At 38.2% G+C, this 21,081-nt stretch overlaps 1 protein-coding gene across 4 annotated transcripts in view; it reads right to left on the reverse strand.

The window, feature by feature from the left end:
• Positions 1-21,081, reverse strand: part of cadm1a (cell adhesion molecule 1a) — a 438,346-nt gene that overhangs the window by 67,928 nt on the left and 349,337 nt on the right. For all 4 annotated transcript variants that reach the window (XM_042499349.1, XM_042499346.1, XM_042499347.1 and 1 more), the window contains 3 exons: positions 20,287-20,424; positions 9,323-9,481; positions 1,087-1,183 (listed from right to left, as the gene is read on the reverse strand). In XM_042499349.1, coding sequence (XP_042355283.1) covers positions 1,087-1,183; positions 9,323-9,481; positions 20,287-20,424 — 394 coding nt within the window. The remainder of the gene's footprint in view (positions 1-1,086; positions 1,184-9,322; positions 9,482-20,286; positions 20,425-21,081) is intronic.

Genomic DNA, 21,081 nt, shown 5'->3' on the forward strand with positions numbered 1-21,081 from the left:
CAACACACCTACATAAACAGCATTAATGCTTTCTAAAGGGGTATGATAAATTACAGCTATGCTCAGAGCAGCTAGGTGATAAGCAGTTTAACCTCATATATTTTTCCTTAAAAAAAAACTCCTAACCATTGTCATAGAATGACTCAGCAGTGACATTATAATAAATGCCAGAGCACAACACATGACAAGTAGACAACTTAAATTTCTACAATTTTGTTCAGAAAAATCACTAAAATACTTTGCATTTTTACCAAATCAAAATGCTGTTGCTTCTAAAGGCTGTCAATATGAACAGTGAATTTCCGTTTTCTCTCTTTTCTGCATTCTCTTGTATTTTAGGTCTGCATTTGCTTTCTCAATTTGAACAGTGCAGTTGCATCTATGGTGTTGCAGCCTTGGCTGAAAAATACTGCAATATTCTTAATGGTGAATTTACTTAAAGCAATTTTGTAGAGGGTGTTTCAATATTTGACACCCTTTCTTCTTGCATAATCACACTGCATTGCATATCAATCAAGTCTCATTTTGCACATACCATTGTATTTTTATCCCCTCTGCATTGTAAGCTAAAAACTTTTAAACAATCATCCCACTTTTGGGTTTGGCTGCCTTTCTTAGACTGTGAGTGTGCTTTGAAGTTAGGGAGGCAATATTTCTAATGTTTGCATTACATACTTATCTGTGCATTGTACCCAGATTATTTTTATATGACCGTATAGGTCAGATCTTTTTATATTTTTTGTTTATATACATTTTCATTTCAATACTAATGTTCCAGCCTGAAGGCAGAGCTGTGGGTGGTAGAAGGTTAATAGCGTCGTATATGTGTACGCTCTCAATTGATGTAACTCTCGCTCAACTACTTGCTGCAACAAAAGTTCAGTGTTCATCTCTTCTTAACCACAAAGAACAAAAAGCATACCACTGCGACGAGACACTGACATGCACACTAAAATCAAGTCACATTATTTGGATGACTAATAAATGCACTTTCCCTACCCATGGCACATTTTTAATTGGTTAAAAAGTGCATGTGTGTGTGTGTGTGTGTGTGTGTGTGTGTGTGTGTGTGTGTGATTTTCTTACTGGGGTTTGCCTTTGGCCTGACACGTCAGTTCCAGATTCTCTCCTTCTCTGGTCAGTCCCTGAGGAAATTCTACCACGATCTTTACCTCCGGTTTGTCTGAAAGGACAGAGAGACACACAGAGAATTAAATGCTTTGACAACACAACAGACAAGGCATTATCTATCTTCACTCTGCATCTCCTTTCTTCTTTGTCAGAATTACACTCGCTATATAAACTGCAAAATATGTTGAAATGTTCATCCCAGTTCATTCACAATCTGGTCTCCATTTATGTCCATATGCAACAGCTCTGCATCGTGATTTACATTCAGTGGTAGCACTTTAAATTATCAAACTTTCCCAAAGTTTTGATGTTTGGTTCGACACATCCTAAGAGGTGCTACAGCAAACAGTAAAGATTCATGTCACATCAGAAGAAACATTAGGCGCTGCTGTTCAGGCACAGCAGTTAAATGAATCCTTTGCTGATTGGCATCAGCTGCTCTCCATCAGGCTACCTGCTGACTAGTAGCATCCAATCATATTCATAGAGGTGTGCAATAAAGATATTTTAACCCGACTCCTCACAAAATTGCTCGGATGATACAAACATGTCAGCTGCTGCTGTAACGCTGTTAGTCCAGTTGCTACAGCCTTACATAATAAAAAATGACGTGTAGCTTTCAGTTGCTAATATTAGAAAATTAAATTGAGTTAATTTGCTGACTGTTTGATGATCCTACACTGTAAAGTCCGACAAGTTAATTTGACTTAAAAATATTTAGGAAAGAGAAATGTAAGTTAATGTAACATTGGTTTTAATTTATGTTTACTTTATATCTAAGTGTTACGTTTACTTTAATTTTGTCATTTTTACTTAATACTGGGATGTTGTTGCAACTTAAAAATGAAAGTTTAATTAAATCAATCTTTCTAAGTGTAAGAAACTTCAGGAAACCAAGTTTACTGAGCTATATATCTGTATACCTCTGGTTGGAAACGAGTCAGTCATATTTGTATTTTCTTTAACATGTTAACGAAACAGAACTCGCAGATCTCCTAATTTCATGATTGTCAACTAGGAAAGAAGAAGGTAATTTTATTGGTCATTTTGTAAGTTGTAACAACTTCACAAAATTAAGTAATTACAGCTAAATCTTGAGCAAACTTAACACTTAGATGTAAAGTACACGTAAATTAAGATTTGTTCAGAGAATCTGTTTCCAAAATTATTTTAAGTAAGATCAACTTGTTAGATTTTACTGTGTATCGTAAGCAGGTATTTGTGATTCCATCAGTGCTTTCACTGTTTTTCTCCACACAGAATACAAAGTGCACAACCACCCTCTCCTGCCCCAGCATGCCCCAGCAGTGCTGAAGTTAAAGAGAAGGTCATGTCAAGGTTATGTCGCTGAGAGGGAACTTAAACTTTGGTACCGATTGAGCTACATGCCACACAAACTTTGCTTGGTCCGGCTCGATTTGACGTGACATAATGTAAACAAAAACATACATTCAAGGTGTTTTTCCTTTACATCTAGCGACTGCTATACTGCCTTAACCTCAACCTGCTCGCCCATTGCATCAACTCACTCTTCAGCCGTGTTGAGTCTACCATTGGCATAATATTGATGGAATTTTAAATCAACCTCACACCAAAACACAAGCCAAAGCTTTGGGGAATGACAAGCGGTGCAGAAACACAAGTAGCCCTGAGTACGTCCACAGACGTTACCTGATAAAGTTGCTACACAAAACAGGAGACACTGTTGACGAGCTGAGGCAGCTGGAGAGAAAATGGAAGAATGTTGTTTCGACAATCAGTGGGGTGCTTTGACAGTCGCTGCTGTGCTATTCTTTGCAACCATGGAGTTTCTATTGTTCCCATTCCCTTGACTGTTGCTGGTGTTATCAAAGCCTTTTCTCATCTTGGTGTGAGAGATGATCCTTTATTCTGGACAAAAATGGAATGTTTTATTCGATCTTTCATCTGGGTAAAGGACTGAATTCACTGTTACCATGTACTGAAAGTAATACTGAAGCAAAACAAACGCAGCAAAAGTCCTGCTCTGACTTAAACCTCCTAAGGTATCCCACTACGAAAATCTCAAATGAGGGGACGTGAAAAACAAATGGTTTTCTACTCATCAAATATACCAAATTCTATATGAGGGAGTGGGAGCATCTGTTTGCAGTGGATTGTCATACTTAATAATTACTACTAATTAACAGTATCATATTAATTAAGTCATTCATCTTGGCAAGACACCACAGGTAAAAACAGTTTTTGCACATACTGGTCAATTTTTTTTGGGGGCTATTTTGCTTCCATAACATATGTTTTTTTAGAATTATACAAAGAAAATGTCCAAAAATACACATTTTGGTGTTATTTTAGGTCAAATGTCTGTTCTGGAAATGTATGCAAAAAGCACTATCTAATTAGATAATGCCTCATTTTCATATCTAAACATAAAATTTTAGAAAACAAAAAACAATTGTTTTAATCTAAGTAATGAGCTAGGGAAGTTTTAAGATGATATCTGTAAGTTAAATCTTTTTACCCTTTTTAGTGTCTTATTTTTGTCTTAAAATGTACAGAATTTTATAATACATATCTTTTATTAAACACAAAAGTGAAGAAATGTGTGATACAAAATGAATTGTGTTATTGTAAGAAATCAACTGGAGATGTTTTGTGGTAATTAGTTAAAAGTGAATCCCATTCAGTTGTAGTGTCCTATGCTCCAAAAATGAATGGAATTCTGCAATACCTATCTTTAAAGGGTATTTTCTAAAAATGTGTTTTTTTTCTTGGTTTGAGCCAAAATCCCCACTTCAATAGAACTTACAGTACATACACTAAACTTTCCAATTGCATTTGTTTTGATATGCTTAAGGTGTGTATAAAGGGATTTGTTTGTGTATCATTTAAAGCATGATCTATAGAACATTTTATTTCTTGAACATGACAAAATATTTTATGGCTGGTAACAGTATTTTCTGTTTTATAGTGATAAAAGACCAACATAGCACAAATTCCCTTTGTAAAAACGTTTGGCTCTGATATATCGACAAAATAAGCAAGAATTTTGAACCTGGCTTTATCCAATGTTTAAAATTTTATTCTGAAAAGGCACCCAAATTAGAAAATAAATAAAACATAAAAATTTGGAAAACTTTTAATTAATAACAAAATTATTGTCTTTATGTCAGTAATCAACTGGTGAAGTTTCATGCATAGTCTTTATCTTAAATTTTTTATTTTTATTCACCCAGGCTGTGTCTCCCCCTAAGTGTTTTTTTTTTATATTATATTATATCCTTCATTGAAATGTTAGACTGTCTCTAAAGTGCATGTGTGAAGTGCATTCATTATAAGGAAATATGCCAATCAAATAAAAGCAGGATTTGTTCACCAGCAGTGCTATATAAAATGACATTTTTGGCAATACTTCATAGCTTAATTAACCTGAAGTCCAAACTTGAATGCTTTGAGAACATTACGCCCAAGCTTGTTTACTCCAAAAATGTTATTTTGTTGAAGTTTTCCTCCATTAGATGCTGTAGATAAATACCTCTTAAGTTGAGTCATCTCACAGCAGACTGATTGCTGAGTCACAATGGTGTAATTACAGTTTTTCGATTATGATGTAAATTATTCTTGTTCTTTTCCCATTTTTATAGCCTAAATGCCCAGTTTGGTGCTTGAATTTTTAATCAGCCTTCAGACAGAGGGCCTGAGTTATGATTTCAAAGCCGGCTGTAAAGTTTCACACTGCTGTCCGACCTTCTCGGCAACAAACAACACGTGTCTGGCCATCCATCTGTCTAAATCACACCCTGCCAGTGGCCGGCTCTCAGTCTTGATGATGGACAGCAGATGGGCAAAGAGCCAAGTCTTCTGCTCAGTGGGCATGCACGAGTTTAGACAGCAACCCTTTGGTTTTGTTTCCACTCCAGGCACTACATGGCATCCTGCAACTTTTTCTTTGCTCACAACGTCATCTGACCTTGTCATCTCGGAGCCATAAACATGAAGGACGCCAGGCATCTGTAAGTTGTTTTGATAGCCTCAAGTAGTTATGTCGGAGCTTTCTTGTCTCTGCTTGATGGAAAAACACACACTGCACTGCCAGATCTGGATGCTGCTACTTCAGTGCAAATGAAATAGTATCTACAGTATGCAAGAGGGCCGTTATCATTATGCTAACTGAATTATTTGCTTTATTGTGCGCCTCACCTCATAAGCACTCAAGACGGCACTATCCATCTCCTCACAGCGGGCTGACCTTAAGGGAAAACCAAGCAGGCAACGGAGCAAAACAGCTTGCTTTGCTTATGCACATAAACATTACAGGCTTATTTAATTATGCTATCCCCTGACAATGGCCTTTTCTGCTGGCTCTTACTACACAATGCACTCCATTCCACTCACAAATTGCCCACACAGTGAGTGATTGAAATGTAAATCACCTTGTCCATCAGTATAATATACAATCAGTAAACAAACACAGTGTTTCGCTGTGTGGTAACAGCGAAAGTGTGCTTTAATTTACACATACTGACGTTCAGATTTCGAATAAAGGGAGCGATATGTAACTGGATTCTCGAAAAGGACCATGTGATTTGGTACTAATGAAAGGGGAAATGGAGACTGTTTTTTTAAGCCTCTTGAACCATTCAGAACATGACATTCGTTTTGTTACGTCATATGAACTAAAAAAAACACTCCACTCCAAAAACACTTAAAGCACTTCAATTCGGTCTATAATGTCTCAGCGTATGCAGAACATTAATATGTAGGTATGAGCTGCTTTGGCAGTGTTGTTGTCTGTTATCTAAACTATGCTAGTTAATGTAGCCCCCGGATATAGAGCTATAAATGGAGGACCCAAATTAAAACAACAATACAATTTAAATATTATGGAATGGACAAAAACTGTGGACATTTCACTAAAAACACAATCAAACAAGGCATTTAATAAATTACCCATTTGCGACATCATCACACCAATGTGTAATACAGGGCTCAAGATGGACTATGATTCCTTTACGCTTAACCCATACCTTTACTGCGTTTGTCCCTAACGGACAAGCGGTCCAGGAATTATCCGCTGCCCTGGGAGCTACTGAACTGCATACACTGTTTATAGGCATAAATTGTTTTAGTTATTGTGAAAAGCTCAAACTGCATTGCTGGCTCTAATCACTGATATAAGATAATTAGACAAATGTTGCCCTTGTCTTAAAATATTTTTTATTTGTTTACACTAATTATGTACTTTAGAATACTGCTGTTTTCTTGAAATCAAGATGAGGCATTATGGATATATGTATATTTCAACCTGTTTTCATTCTTAGGACAGGGTGATCTTTAGCATATTTTTGTGACATAACTAAAATACTGTAATCTGGTTTATATTGTAAAATGATCAGTTTAGGCTACAGAACTACTTGATTTAGTTTGGGGAAAAAAATGTTCTGGGTCAAATTAAATATATTTTTACGTGACGTTAGAACGTAACATGTCACGTGTGATGTCAGTGTGCGACAACTGTACATTCATTGTGTAATGTTATATTAAACAACACTGACCTTTGGTTTCACACGAGACTGTGTCTCCTCGATGAAAGTTTGTTTTTTACGGGGACAAAATCGCTCTATCAGTTGCTCTCAGAATTGCCGTAGATGGATTTTGACAGCCCAGCACAGCTCATTAAGACGCTAAAGGGGGGCTTTGGCATCAATATCACATGCAGACGGGTGTGACGCACTTCCATATACTTTGCACGCTTATCTGATTTAAATTCAAGAGTTTGTTCTTATATGAGATCATCTCCTTTATTAGCGTCTTATCTGCTTATATATATGGTTATTTCTTTGACTCTTAATTTGTATCTGCTCATATGACCTTAATTCTCTTATCAGCATTTTTACTTACTTATTTATGAAAATGTATTTTTGAACTTGGACCCTCATATGTTCTTTTACAAAGTGCTGTTTTATTATTGGTGCTTTAACATTCTTAGTTTTGGTTATGTCATAAGGGGGCATGGGAGGGGCCACATGGGTTTCTGACATCTTTTTTTTTATCTGGGAAGCACTTTGTGCTTAAGATTTAAAAGTGCTGTATTAATAGAGATTGTTATTGTTGTTAGTATTTGTGGCTCTTTTTAAAAAAAAAAATAAAATTGCCAATATTTCAGCACTGTCACTTTTACAATCAGCATTATTTTGTCCAGTGAGCCATAATCTATGTAATTCCTGATAAAAATAACCCCAACATAAATATTCTCCTGTGTTTCTTTTGTTCTCTCTTTTGTAACAAAATGGAACCAAAAATATGAGGCCAACAATCTGAGGTACACACTGAATTGTGGATTGTGTGTACTGTTACACCCCTAGTGTACGATTACTACACTTCCAATTAATTTACTGATTGCTATCGTTTTTTCTAAGTGCAAAAAGAAAGGAAATTTATTTGGAAAATCGAGAATCTTACTAGTAAATTTTTTAAAAAAAAACTAAGAACAGAAGTTTCAGATTACAACCCATCATTGTCTTGATGTTCCACACAAACAGAAAAAGCCTTGCGTCAATACTAAATGTAATGTTAAAGTGCACAGCAGAGATATCAAAGAGAAGGTGCAGTGCAGGACTGGCTGTTGCCCATTACAGTATGCAGAGAGCATGACAGCAGCAGCCCCGGCATGAAGCAGCGTGAGGCGCTGAGCCGGGTGGTCCATGTGAGCTCCCTGTTATCAGAGGCCAACAAAATGCCATGCTGCCTCTGTAGATGAGCTGATCTCCTCTTCTCGCTCTCCCAGGGAAAGGTCAGATAGCTACAGAAGAGTTTTTCTTTTTTTAATAGAATGCTAGGACATGCCAGAGGCCAAAGACATAAGGTTACAGAGGCATAAAATACATAAATCCCATCACTTTGCATCAATGAAAAGATCTAAAACTCCACATTTCAGAGGCCGAGCATTTTAATTAGCTGTCACGTGGCTTTGCTACTTAGTTTAATTTATAATATTATCTGAAGGTGAGTATTACCCACTGAGAAGATGGTGCAAATACTCATCTGTGATGTTTTCCATTGCAACATGAACCCTGACCTCTGACCTCCACTCGGCTGAATTTTGTTTAGTCTTCTTGATTTGAGAGGAATTTTACTGGGTTCACTTATTTCACGGACAGATGTACAAATAATAAGAGCACAGAAAACAGGCATTATTATTCTCACAAAAACTGAAATTTCTTGTTCGTAAGCAAACACTTCATTCACCTCCGCATCCACTTATGGCTTTTCTGGAAGGATTTAGAAGCACACAATTTCACAGATAGTGAAATTTCTGCCTTTGTGTGAGAATACTCAAGAGTTTAAGTCTTGACCCCACTCAGGGCTCTCTGCACGTTGTCATTGCATAGTAATGCTGAGTTGTAAACCAAAACATCTTAGCTGCAGACAAAATAAATGAGTTAAAAAAGCAGGAACTGACTTACGGTTTTGCAATACACAGTAACTATCAGACAACCTGTGTCTGCAGCGTGTTTCCACGCTTCTTGGTTCCTTGTGTAGTTACAGTTACTTAAACTTTTAAACTCAAAAGTGCGTTGTATGTAACATATTTTTTAATATATGTACCATAAGAAAAGCAAAAAGATATGCTGTAATATAAAGTCAGCTGCAACTGCCACCCAGTCAGTTTATGATACTTGATAATATTGACTTAATAATAATATTGTCTTAAAAAGATGAAAATAAAAAATCTTGTTTTGACGAAAGTGCAAATATGTTATTGGATTTTTTGGAGGAAGTTGGTAAATATGCATTTTCATTTGCACTTCTTATTCTCCATGCACTGAGATCATTTCCCTCTACTGACAATGCCATGCACCACAGTTTAAGTGGGTGGAAAATGTGGGAAATTGATGTCATTTAATTAGTGGAGATGGAACAGTCTACTCTATTGCAGTCCAATTTTCCCCTTTTATTCATCATAACCTGTGCAGGGAGATGATTTCCCTTCAATGACACTGCCATACATGTCATACACTAAAGTTTTAGTTGGGAAAAAGTAGCAAATTTATGCCATTTAATTAGTGGGGATGGAACACTGTTCTCTATTGCAGTCCAATTTCTGAGTTAAGCTGATGAGACACTTGAAAAAAAGGGGGAAAAAAACTTGCATAATGCAGCTCAAATATCCATGCTGATTTCTAATTTATTACGGAGCAGAAGTACTTACACTGCACCTCCAGGTATTTCTGTGCTTGGAAGTCCTTGACTGCAGGGTGGTCTACGATGCAAGCCACTGCTACTCCATCATCATCCTTACTAACAGTGAACGTCAGCCGGCTGGTTACTGTGTACATCTTGTCGTAGGTCAGCTCAACTTTAGGCTTGCCTGTGGGAAACATCAAACACAAGCAGACTTAAAAGCAGCAATACGGGTGCAGTTTGGATTTCAACTAAAATATGAAAGAGCCTCACATAGAAGGTCCATAAACTTCACTTCACTGTGGACTTGCAAGACTCAGTCAGGTTAAGTAAAAAATTCAAAACTTAACAAGCATTAGTAGACGTTAAAAGCTAAACCAAACAACTTTAATTTATACCATTATTTAACCCTCTGAAACCTGGAGCAAAATCCATTTTCTTGTGCTGCTTTTGTCACGGGGGAGTTCAAGATGAGGCAGAAGAAAAAAGCAGACAGGCGTGCAAACGAAAAGCGAGCTTTAAATGCTGATGATGTCCAGAAAAACAAACAGGTTACCAAAAACACAAATTACAAATAAAGTAAGAATCAAAAACTAAACTGAAAAAAAAAAACGGAATCACTGGGAAGAACACAGGTGAAGACAGGAGCAAAACATGATGGAAACAGCAGGGGGGATAACTGGGCAGCATCACAGCAGGAATAAGAGGGCAGGATCACAGGGTGGAATCGTAGACGAACTGATGAGGAACAGAGGGGAACACACAGGTATACACACACTGAGGGCGAAATCAGGAGAACCACACACAGCTGGGGAAGGTGGACACTGGAAAAGGAGGTGGAAGTTAAACCAGACATGACACATGAGAAGTGATAACACAAAATAAAACAAGAAACAGGACATAAGTAACAAGAAACGAGGAAAAAACACACAAAAAGAATCTGCGAAACAAAGTCCACAGTATAACTCCAAACCTAAGATCATGACAGCTTTAAACTGACTTTAAAAATATTCAAACCTTTGAAACTACGATTTGTTTCAAAAACATGAAAAAAGGCAATGAGCATCTTGGCAAAAAATATTCAACAAACTGAGAGAGATGAGTAGATTTAGAAAATAAAAAATGGGATAAAAGAAAAAAGCAAAGGAAAATCTATAATTTCGGGTACTTCTTACTTATTTCTTATTTACATTTTGGTAACTTCTTCCTGCTTTCTTCCAATGTTTATGAAAGGAATCGAGGTTTCAAAGGGTTAAGCTTAAACCTTTCCCTATGGTCACAACTTTGGTGTGCAGTGACCAAAATACCAGAATACAGGACTTCTTTCTCAGTGTCTTTTGCAGTTTGACTGGCTCAAAATTCTCCAAGGCAGAAGGCTAAGAGGGCCAGCCCATTCTTGCTCCAAACTTGGCAAGTGGTTAGGTTTAGGAAAAAGAGACGTCATGCACACACACACACACACACACACACACACACACACACACACACACACACACATCCACACAGAGAGAGACCCACAGACTCCCGCACAAAAGTCAATTGATTGAAGGACCCATCCACCTTCGCATGTGGATGTGCCTGGGGCCGTCAGGCCGTCCACCAGCCTAATCCTAACCATCGTGACGGTCATGTTGTTTGCCATGTGCTCATGTTTTGTAAGCATAAGGACCATGCTGCTTCATCCCAGCATGTGCATTTGTTGACATCACAGCAACAACAACCGGAGCATAAACAGCTGATGCAGAACGATACCTAAAACGTCACAGGCAGACGCAGAAGGTCACTGACAGAGCGGCACCATTTGACAAGTCGGGATGAGAATGTGCTGTGGTCTGCTACTCTATCCCCTCAGACAGAGTGCCCTGAGCCTCTGACGCTGGTGCTCCGAGTGCACTCTGGCGCTCAGAGAGACTCTGAAACTCTTGTCACAATGTTTGTTACCACAGTGAAAACGTTAGTTGACTTTAGTTTGTAAATATTAAGGGGAAATTTAGTTCTTTTATAAGGCTCAGGCCCAAAACCGCTCCCTTGGCTAAGGTTCAGATCAGTCTGAACAGAAACTGCAACTTCATGTAGAGTCTGGACTGATAGTTTGGGTCTGACCATCGATCCATTCATCATCATTTTTCTGTTGTTGTTCTGGCGTTTGGCGCCTATCCCAGCTCACACTGGGTGACAGGTGGAGTACACCCAAGACATCATAACCGTCTATTATAGGATTGACACGTACAAAGAGACAACCATTCACACCTACTGTAAAGGCAATTAAGAGTCTCCAATTAACCTAACCAGCATGTGTTTGGACTGTGGGATGAGGAAAACGTGGAGAAAACGTGGAGAAAACATACAAGTACATCCCCATAAAGTCATATAATCTAAACCAAATACCCTCCTGTGAGGTAGCCGTGCTCACCACTGCACCATCATTCTTTCCATTCTGCTTGCAGCTCTTTCCTGCAGTATTTTCAGCTTTAATGTCTAATTTAAACAAAAACACTAAACACAGCTCTGCTTGTTGTCTTAATCACTTGAATGACTCCTCATAGTTTGCTGGTTGGTTGGCTTCCTCCTTCAGGGCTCCATTGATTTTCAGTGTCTTTTCCAAACTTAAGTCATATAATGAAAACCGAGCTCTAGAGGTTTGGGCTGACTTCACAAAGAAAATATAAATAAAGTATGTATGCTTTTATACAAAAAAAAGATCTTTCTGAACACATAACCAAAAGTTCACATTTTGATTTCTTCCTAACTTGTTCTGAAACTCTATTTTATGCATCCTTGGTTCCTCTGGGTGTACTTTGCGAACAACTTGTTCTGTTGAAGGGTCAGTCTTCGAAGTTTTACTTGACACAATAACAAAGCTGAAACCTTTGGACACAAGGCTGCCGGGGGAAAAAAATGCTGTAAAAATGTTGAAGCCTGACAAAGACAGCCATTGTTTGGCCGCAAGTAGAATGTCTTTCTTCCACTGACCTTACAAAATATGTAGAGTGAAAGTGAGGAGGCTGTCCTTGAGAGTGGTCAGAGAAGGTGAATCAGCGAACAATTGCCTGCTGTCAGAGGCTACTGTGCGACTGTGAATCACTCATTAGGCTTTATGAAGCTAGATTTATTGTGTGGCCCCCTTTCGTGCAGCACTGCCAGATCTGAAGCCTGCAAAGTAACCCTCCTCTGATTAGTGTCTTCTCTGTAATATCACACAGACAATATGTTCTCAAAAGCAATGAAGAGGATACCTCATCATAGTCATACAAAATAAGAGGGATGGCTGCAGACAGCGCTTCACGGCGGAGTTGCAAAGAGAGATTGATTATTTTTACCCCTTTGTCCTACTTCCTAACAGTCTGTTGCACAAGTGTGTTTGTGTCCCATCAATAAAACAAATACTGGAAGCAAAAAAGTGGAAGAGCCTGCCAAGAGAAATGCTGCTACAGGAGAAAATCTGTCTTATTAATGTGAGCGCTTGCATCCATCAGTTTATATTTTAGCTGTAAAATATGTACTAAGAGCACATTCTCTACCCACTCCTGCATTGCAGCTCAGCCACTGTGGTGATACCGTCACCGTGGTGACAGCTGTCTCTTTGGATGCCGGCAAAAGCAAACCTGTGTGATGTGCCTGGTGTAAAGGAACAGGTTGTCATGAATAAATACCACTAGAGGCTTCAGATTCATGAAAGCACCTGAAGCGGGGACCTGAAGGGGTCTGCTCAAATCAAAATGTCTTTTGAGATGCATGAAACAGTGGTGAAGAGACGTCTTTATTCAAATCCCGTGTCTCTGGATCTCTTGCTTTGCAGCTTAGGAAATTCATTGTAAAATTATATTACTTTTCAACAGAAGCTAAGTGTCAGAGGGTTTGAAACCTGTACAAAGGCAAGGAGCGAAGGGAGACATCAAAATAATGTAAAATTACCATAAATGGTAATGTGGTTTAGATGAGCAATGAGCCTTCGTTTTTAAGCTCTGCCCCTCCTTTCTTTAACCCTGTAAAAGCTGAGAAAACTGGCTTAATCTCTTTCAAAACAATGGGGGGGCCATGAGCAACTTCACAAGAAATTACCCAAAATTAGCAAGTAATTAGTAAGTAGTTACAAGAAAATTACCTGAAAATTAGCACACAAAAAAGAAACAAAAATCCTAAAAAGTAAAATATTAATTAAAAATAAAAATAAATTCTAATTAACTTTAAACATATAATTATATTGGAATTATTATTTTCTAATAAGTATTTAAATTCTTTTTTTTTTTTTTTTATCTCTGTCTCTGTCTCTTTGCTCTGTCTTTTTTTTTTCCAGTTCATTTTCTTGTCACCCGTTCCTAAATTCTTGCAATTTGTGGAACACCTCTTACCAAGTTGCTTGTTGCCTTTTTAGCCAGGTAAGAGAAATCAAACCAGTTTGCTCAGATTTCAAAGGTATAAATGCTTCCAAAAGGCATCCAAACATAACACACAAAACTGAGCTTTCCATGTTTTAAAGGGTTAACCATTTGCCATTACCAAAACTGTACAACTTGACCATTTCTAAAAATATATGTAACAAATCCTGAGTTTCACTGGAACACTATGTGTGACAAAATGGGAACTACACTTTGAGAGGCAAATTTGGGTTTCTTGTCCTTCCTTGCCTGGATCTTCAAATGACCGCAGAGCAGCTGCTCGCTCACGATCCGTGTGTGCGAGGTAAAGATAAAACAAATGAATCCTTCTGTGCACACTGTAGCCCAAGACGTGGCTGGCGCACATTCCTTGAGGACGGCAGAGGAGACAGAGTGGTCTCATAAGATGGACATCTGACAGAACTCCATATGTGCTGCATCAAATATTAATCTGCTCAAGTAGAGACAATGTAGCTCTGGAGGGAAACACACATGCACACACGGACCCATTGTTTTCTATTGAAGCCCACTCACTGGAGGAATCATACTTGGTTGATGCACATCGCTGCATTAGGAAACACCCAGAGTCGGCATGCAGCAGCACTCCACAAAGCAATTTAATCACATTGTCTCCCTGGGTTGGCACATCTCAGCTAATGTACCTTAACTACTTTTTCTGTGTGTATGGCTCGTCCAGTGTGTGCAAGTAATACAGGTCCAATCACTTGATGCTACGTGATAAAGACAGTGTGTGTTGCCCTTTGGTCCTCATGTACAGCTAGTTTTCTCGATCCGTGTCTATATATCCTGCATTTTCAGCACAGGCCTGAGCACCGGAAAGCAGCAGAGCGGTATATCCAGGCATGCTCAGAAAAAAATGGGGTGCTGGAAAATTGGTGACATAATGACTGCCTGTAGGGCTACTGGACAAACTAATATACCTGGCAAGCTAACCACTGAAATGCTAGTCAGGAACATGCTAGCACTTGTCACAATGAAGCTGTTTGTTGGGCAACGACAGTTTACTTAAGGGACGCATGTATGCCAACATGTAACAGAGCACAGTTATATTCAAGTAGAGCTAGTTTAGGGGCCCTTCATGCTGCTTTTAAAGAAGGCGAAAGCAGCAGAGACTTAATTCTGATTGTCTGTTGCTTCCATTGAGAAACAACTACCATTGGTGCTAAGAAACTGAAATAAATCAAGTCACTGTGGTGTCCCATATTGTCTGAATTAGAGATCTGATTCTTGGAGTTTTGGCCCAACTCGACCCGCCGGGGCTCACAGTGGGCCAGGCTGTATTTTCTCTATATACCTCCAGGCTTGAATCGAGTTGGGTTCTTGCCCATGTACTGGTCTTTTTTTGTGTTTAAATGCTTACCAGTCATTCTGCCCTTCTTTTAGTTTTGAATTATTTCTTTTACTAAATCAGAACTAGAAAAGCCCTTAAAAAGTGAAGTGAGTATTGATGAATTAGTGAAACTCTCCATATTTAAAAAAAAACGTAACGCTGCGTTAAGCACTTAGAGCATTCTGAGAGAGTAACTTTTAACTAATAGCTATTTAATATTCTGTCAACTATCTAATTGATTAATGGATTGATTGTTTCAGCTGTACGGGTATTGATTGTTGGATAGTTTAATTTTTGATAAAACATCATATTTTATAAACTTTTTGTATGCTTTTTATGCAAAAATTCTTAATTTGTAAAGTAACTTAAGCTTTCAGATAAACTTAATGAAGTAAGATGTTTTCCTCTGAAATGTTGTGGAGTAAAAGTACAAAGTGGCACAAAAAGAAAGTCCTCGAGTAAAGTTCAGGCACCTCAAATTCTACTTAAGTACAGTACTTGAGTAAATGTACTTGGTTAGATTCCACCACTGTGAATAGCCAAAGGTAATGTTCCTGTGATCACTGATTTCATTGAATCTCCTAAGTATTGTAGTCAAATGACATGTAGCTTTCGTGTCATAACAGAAAATTATAAAGTGAACTAAAAATGCACTGAGTAGAGTGCAAATCTCCACCGGGAGGCAAACGTGGCCACTCTAGACAATTCTTGTAATTCCAGACGCTGAAATCTGTTTCACAAGAGCCAATACAAACATGCGCCTCGTCTATTTTTCACGTGTCATGTTGCACAGAGCAGATCTACTTTTTCTGCCAATAGGTACTGTATGTGAAATGCAGACAGAGTCTAAGCTATTTATGAGGATGAATGTATCTTTAATAACTAAAACACAGCCACAAATCTTTGATCCACATCCTCCATACCTGGACTTTTAACATTTTTTTTAACTTTGTCTGTGGGCTGCAGCACGACAAGGTGCAAATGAACAAACTAACAAATTAAAATTGACCAAAAAAGAAATGAGTATGTAACCTAAAAGCTGGAAGCACAAATATTAAGGACAAATTATGATAAATGAAAAAATCAAAATAAATGAGGAGATGGCAGTCAACGACAGAATAAAAAACAGCCAATAAATCTGTTTTTTTCAACCATTTTGAATCACCTCAACCACAAGAGCTTGTTTTAGTATTTTCAAAACTTTATGTCTAAATATTTGTGTACATGTAATAATGTTTCCTATTATCCTGCCACAGGACGGTCAAAGTGATACTTGTCTTTGCTTTATTTCATGTAAGAGCTCATATAAATGAATATAACAAAAGTAAAATAAATAAAATAAATCTAGCTATCCAATCCAATGTGTTTATTCTTAAAGATCACTAACGCTGCTGTTACACTTACTCTGCAGTGAACACAGCATCTCCTTTAAAAGGGATCCTGCCACAGCGTCTCCATACAAAACCATCTCCATGCAGCATGTTTTTATTTTTTAGTGCGCCATGACTTTATTTCTTTTTAGGAATATTTTCCTCCTTAACTGAGTATTCACCACCTCTTAACCTGAGTTTTTGAGTGATATACTTTTTTTGTTGAAAGGCAAAAAAATGATTTGTATAACACTAGATGCCCCGTCGACCCCGACGCCCATGCTGTTTTCTCACACTTGTCAGGAATGGATTGCCATTTGCAGATTAGACTCGGCACTCTTTGAAGTTCTAAAATTGATAGATGCAATTTTTTGCCATAGCACAATATTCAGTGGTACTTAAAGGCTCACCGGTCACAAGACTGCATTTGGAGCACGCCATTTGCTTTTATCCATTTTCGCCGCAGGTGAAAAGGTGCTACTAGCTGAAACGGATAAAACAATGGTGGGCCCATTTAGAAAATCCATCTTTTCTCATTTTACATAAATACGGTCTTTGTGAGTACAACTTACCTGACACTGCTGCCATTTTAATGCTAGCTCTTTCGTAAACTGTGTCAAATAACTGCACAGTTTGTTTGGTCGACACTGCAGCGATGTTGTGAAAAAGAAAGCTGGTACTGCACTGCTGATGCTGCAAGTGTGAAAAACAAAGGAGTGCGAGGGAATGAAAGATGGAAAGAAAAAGAATGGCTGAGGGTGCCAGAGCTCTGACACTAGGGCAAAATTACTTAAATTACCTTCGGCTGTGGCTTCTTGCCTGGAAGACTTATTTCTAATTAAACGTCCCCAGAATTTAACTTAATTACCTGGAGGGATAATCAGCCTCTCTTAAATATCATTTAAAGGTTGCAATTGTCATGCTTGCCAATGTAAATCCAACTATCTCTCTTAATATGCACAGACCCATTATCTCACTATTATCTCCCTATCTTTTCTTTTACTATTATCCTGATTTTTGGTGATTTATCAACATATGCCCTGGCACCTGATATTTCTAGCTCTTATTCTTAGACTGCAGGGAAAGTCATGAAAAGAAGGAGTTGTAGCAGTGCTGGATCTAGCTGTGCGGGTCATTCTTTTCTGCTCTTTCAAGACGGAAGAAAGAAGGACGGGTTTAAAAAAAGAAAAGCCAGTAGGTAGGGCACTTCATTGACTGACAGGGACCAGAACAGCCATTAGCCTCAAGTCTTATGAGACAACCGCAGGGTGATTTCAATTACCCTGCTCTCCCCCAGCAGGAAGACTCCACAAGTGGATAAGAGAATATTTTGGGCAAAGTGAAGGGATTGAAGTGTAGGGACATTTTATTTAACTCGAAGCCACTCCCTCACCGCTCCACAAGAATGTGGTCAAAGGATGATGGTGATGGAAACATAAAGGATGCACAGGAAAAGAGGACCAACTGAGTTTGTATGTTGGGATCTACAAAACACAAAAGTACCACTTGACCTTCCGCTGCTTCTCAGTGACATCCATCTTAATATAAACATTTTAGTTGATTCATTTTTTTCATCATTTTTAAAATTTTTTTAAATCTATATATTTTTAGATTTCTACATTGAGTGCTTTTACTCTGAATACTTTATGTACATGTTCTTGATTATACTGAATTACTTTTACTTTTCAATGAAGGACTTTCACTTGTAACATAGTATTTTGACAGTGTAGTATAAGTACTTTTACTTGAATAAAGGAGCTAAATACTTGTCTACTACTGGCTATTCAATACTTACAATCTAAGCATTGCCACTGTACACACTGGTCGGCAGAAACAAGAAGACTTGAGAGAACGTCATTCAACTGTAATTTTTTTTGTGGTGTTAACAGCTACAGTAGTTTTGAGACGATCCGTGACCTTGGCACAATGGAACAATCTCAGATTTGAGCTGACCACTAAGGGTTTAATGTGCTGCAGTGTAGAGGTGAAGCTGCTCAGGGCCTTCTACACAACTTCTGATTAGGACCTTTGTTTCAAAGTCTTTACAAAGCTCGCCGTCTGGGCTCTGAGGTGGAGCTGCCTGGCAGGAGGCCTGTTCACCCCTGAGCTCTGCTCAGACTTCTAAAGCTCAGCTACCTTTGATGAAGGCATGAAAGTTGTCACAGTGCCAACAGGCTCTGGCCACCACTGCACATCCACATTGCTTTAATGGAAACTATTCAAAGTCGCAGCAGAGCTCCATTTAAAAAGCAACAGCATTGATGCAAGCACTAAATAGGGAAAGCCAGCAAGGAAAGAAAGAGACTGACCCTAAAATTGGTTCATTTATATTCATGGCATAAGGGCTTAAAAGATGCATACGTGCATGCAAAAGTTGCAATTTAGCAACCCTTAAAAGTTAAATGTGCACACCTACAGAAACTTGTGTACAGGCACATTTTGGAAACCATGGCAATTGCATCACCAGTAGCAAAAAGTGTTGAAATAAAGATGGATTTTCACTCCATGTCTATACAATAATTCATGATGACCTTTAAGGCCTAAAAACAAGGTGTTTTTTTGTTAGTTTGTGCAACAAACCATGTCTGAAATGCCACGCACCCTATGAAGTGTGTCATTTGGTGCATACCAAAATTGCTTTGGCCTATAGCAGCTTTATCCATTTCCAGGTTTTTCCCTCTGTGGAACAACACCACTGATAAGGCACACTGCACTTTAAAAGCAAATGCTCAGTAAGGGCATCGAGCTCCAGTGTCCCCTGAAACCCACCATCGGGGCCTGTGCTATTTGGCATCGACTTGATATATCTAAGCATTTCCTCTTCCTGAAATAGTACGGCTCTCTGCGTTTGTGGTGTTTTCGGCTGCTGTGACATGCTGCCCCTCAAGACATTTTGTCTCATTGGTTTAGCTATTATTTAATTATCAACTATAGCAATTGACCTCAAGTGTTATTAATATTGCCAGCTATCTTTAGCCCTTTGAAAGCTGGATTGCCATCACTTTTCTTGTGCTGAGGTGAGATGCCTTTCGGAAGTCATTTCAACCCTCTGAAACCTGCACAATTGGATTTGATTTCTTTTGAAACATGGAGGAAAAGGCAAAGAGCAAGGTGGCAAAAAATGCCCCACAAAGGGAAATTAGTTTAAGGTGCTGAGAAAATGACCTTAAAATTAGTTTTAGAAAAGGGAAAAAAAATATAATTTTCAGCTTTTGTATTAACAATGTGTTGTTTAATTTCAGGTAATTTTCTTTTTACTATCTAATTTCTAAAAGTTAAAAAAACTTAAATTTAAAAAACTTTCTTGCTGATCTTTGGGCCACTTCTCGTTAAGTTGATCATAGCCTTTGACCCATGTTTTTGAGAGAAATCAAACCTATTTGTTCAGGCTTCACTGGATAATTTCAGATTCAATTTCAGATCAAAAGTCCATATTGGTCTGATCCATGTTTAGATAACTTCTTCTTTCTTGTCTTCTTTCTTATCTTTTGCATGTTTTGGTCGAGGAAAGCTAGAAAATTCTACTCTTATCTTAGATTATCAATCAGAGGACAGGAGAAACAGTACACAGTTCTTTTTTTTCCTTTGCTTTATGTGGAATGTACGAATGGTGCCACGGTTTTTCAAAGCGAGGGGAAAATTGGACACAGGAGTAGTTTTCTTTCTTTGAGGAGTCACATCATGGCCCTTTTTCTTTGGTTCATGGAGCTCAATGTGTTTGTCACACAGAGGTTTTCTTTGTACAGATAACCAAAAGAAAAAAGTAGCCAGAAGAGTGAATATTTGTGAAAGGAACTTTAACTCCCATCTTCTGCACTACATAAGTGCCTCATTGTGTTAAAAGAGGACATTTCTTGATTGATGATTGTGATTGCATGCTGAGTCGACCTACCTGGAAGCTCTTTATCTCCCTTCATCCATCTGATGGTGGCGGCAGGCTTACTGCTCATGGCAGTGCAGGTCATCTCTGTCTCATTGCCCTCGCTCAGGACCTCATCCCGGGCCTCGATGATGGGGTTACCTGGAGGAACTGCAGCAGGACACACAAACAGAACTCTGTAAACACTGAGGGAATAGAGTACTTCTACACTCTGAGCACGACATGATGACAACACATCACAGCTGACATACTGTAGAGGGCTTTTTAGGTTTGACATTTTTAAAGTAGGTCACATGACAATTAGAAAAGTGCAGAACACCCATAATCCAGGGCAAAAATGTCCATGTCCAAATCACTGAATTATTGCAATACTTGCTTTATAGACACCTTATGTGAAGTTCATTTATATACATAAAAAATCATGCTATGCAAGCATGCAAAAAAGAAAACTCAGTATCATATTAAATTTATCAACTATTATCAGTGCAGCATACATAGTTTGATATTGACAGTTTGATATGAAAAAATCCAAGTTACTTTTGGCAAAAATACTGCTATTGTTGCAAATTACAGTCCTCAGCCCAGTCATCAGAAGAAAATTGGCACTGTATGTTTCCGCATAGCACAGATACATTACGTTTCTATGTTTCATAAGTATCATACCAACGTTTCTAAAGTAATGTAGTTCAGATAACATGCATATGACCTTAGTTTCTTATCAGGAGGAGAAGGGGATGGTTGATGTTCTGAGATCTATAGGGAAAACTTGCTGCCAAGCAGCAGACCACTTTTTTTTCACAACACACG

This window comes from Plectropomus leopardus, chromosome 13 (assembly GCF_008729295.1).
Source record: "Plectropomus leopardus isolate mb chromosome 13, YSFRI_Pleo_2.0, whole genome shotgun sequence".
Classification (NCBI taxonomy): Eukaryota; Metazoa; Chordata; class Actinopteri; order Perciformes; family Serranidae; genus Plectropomus; species Plectropomus leopardus.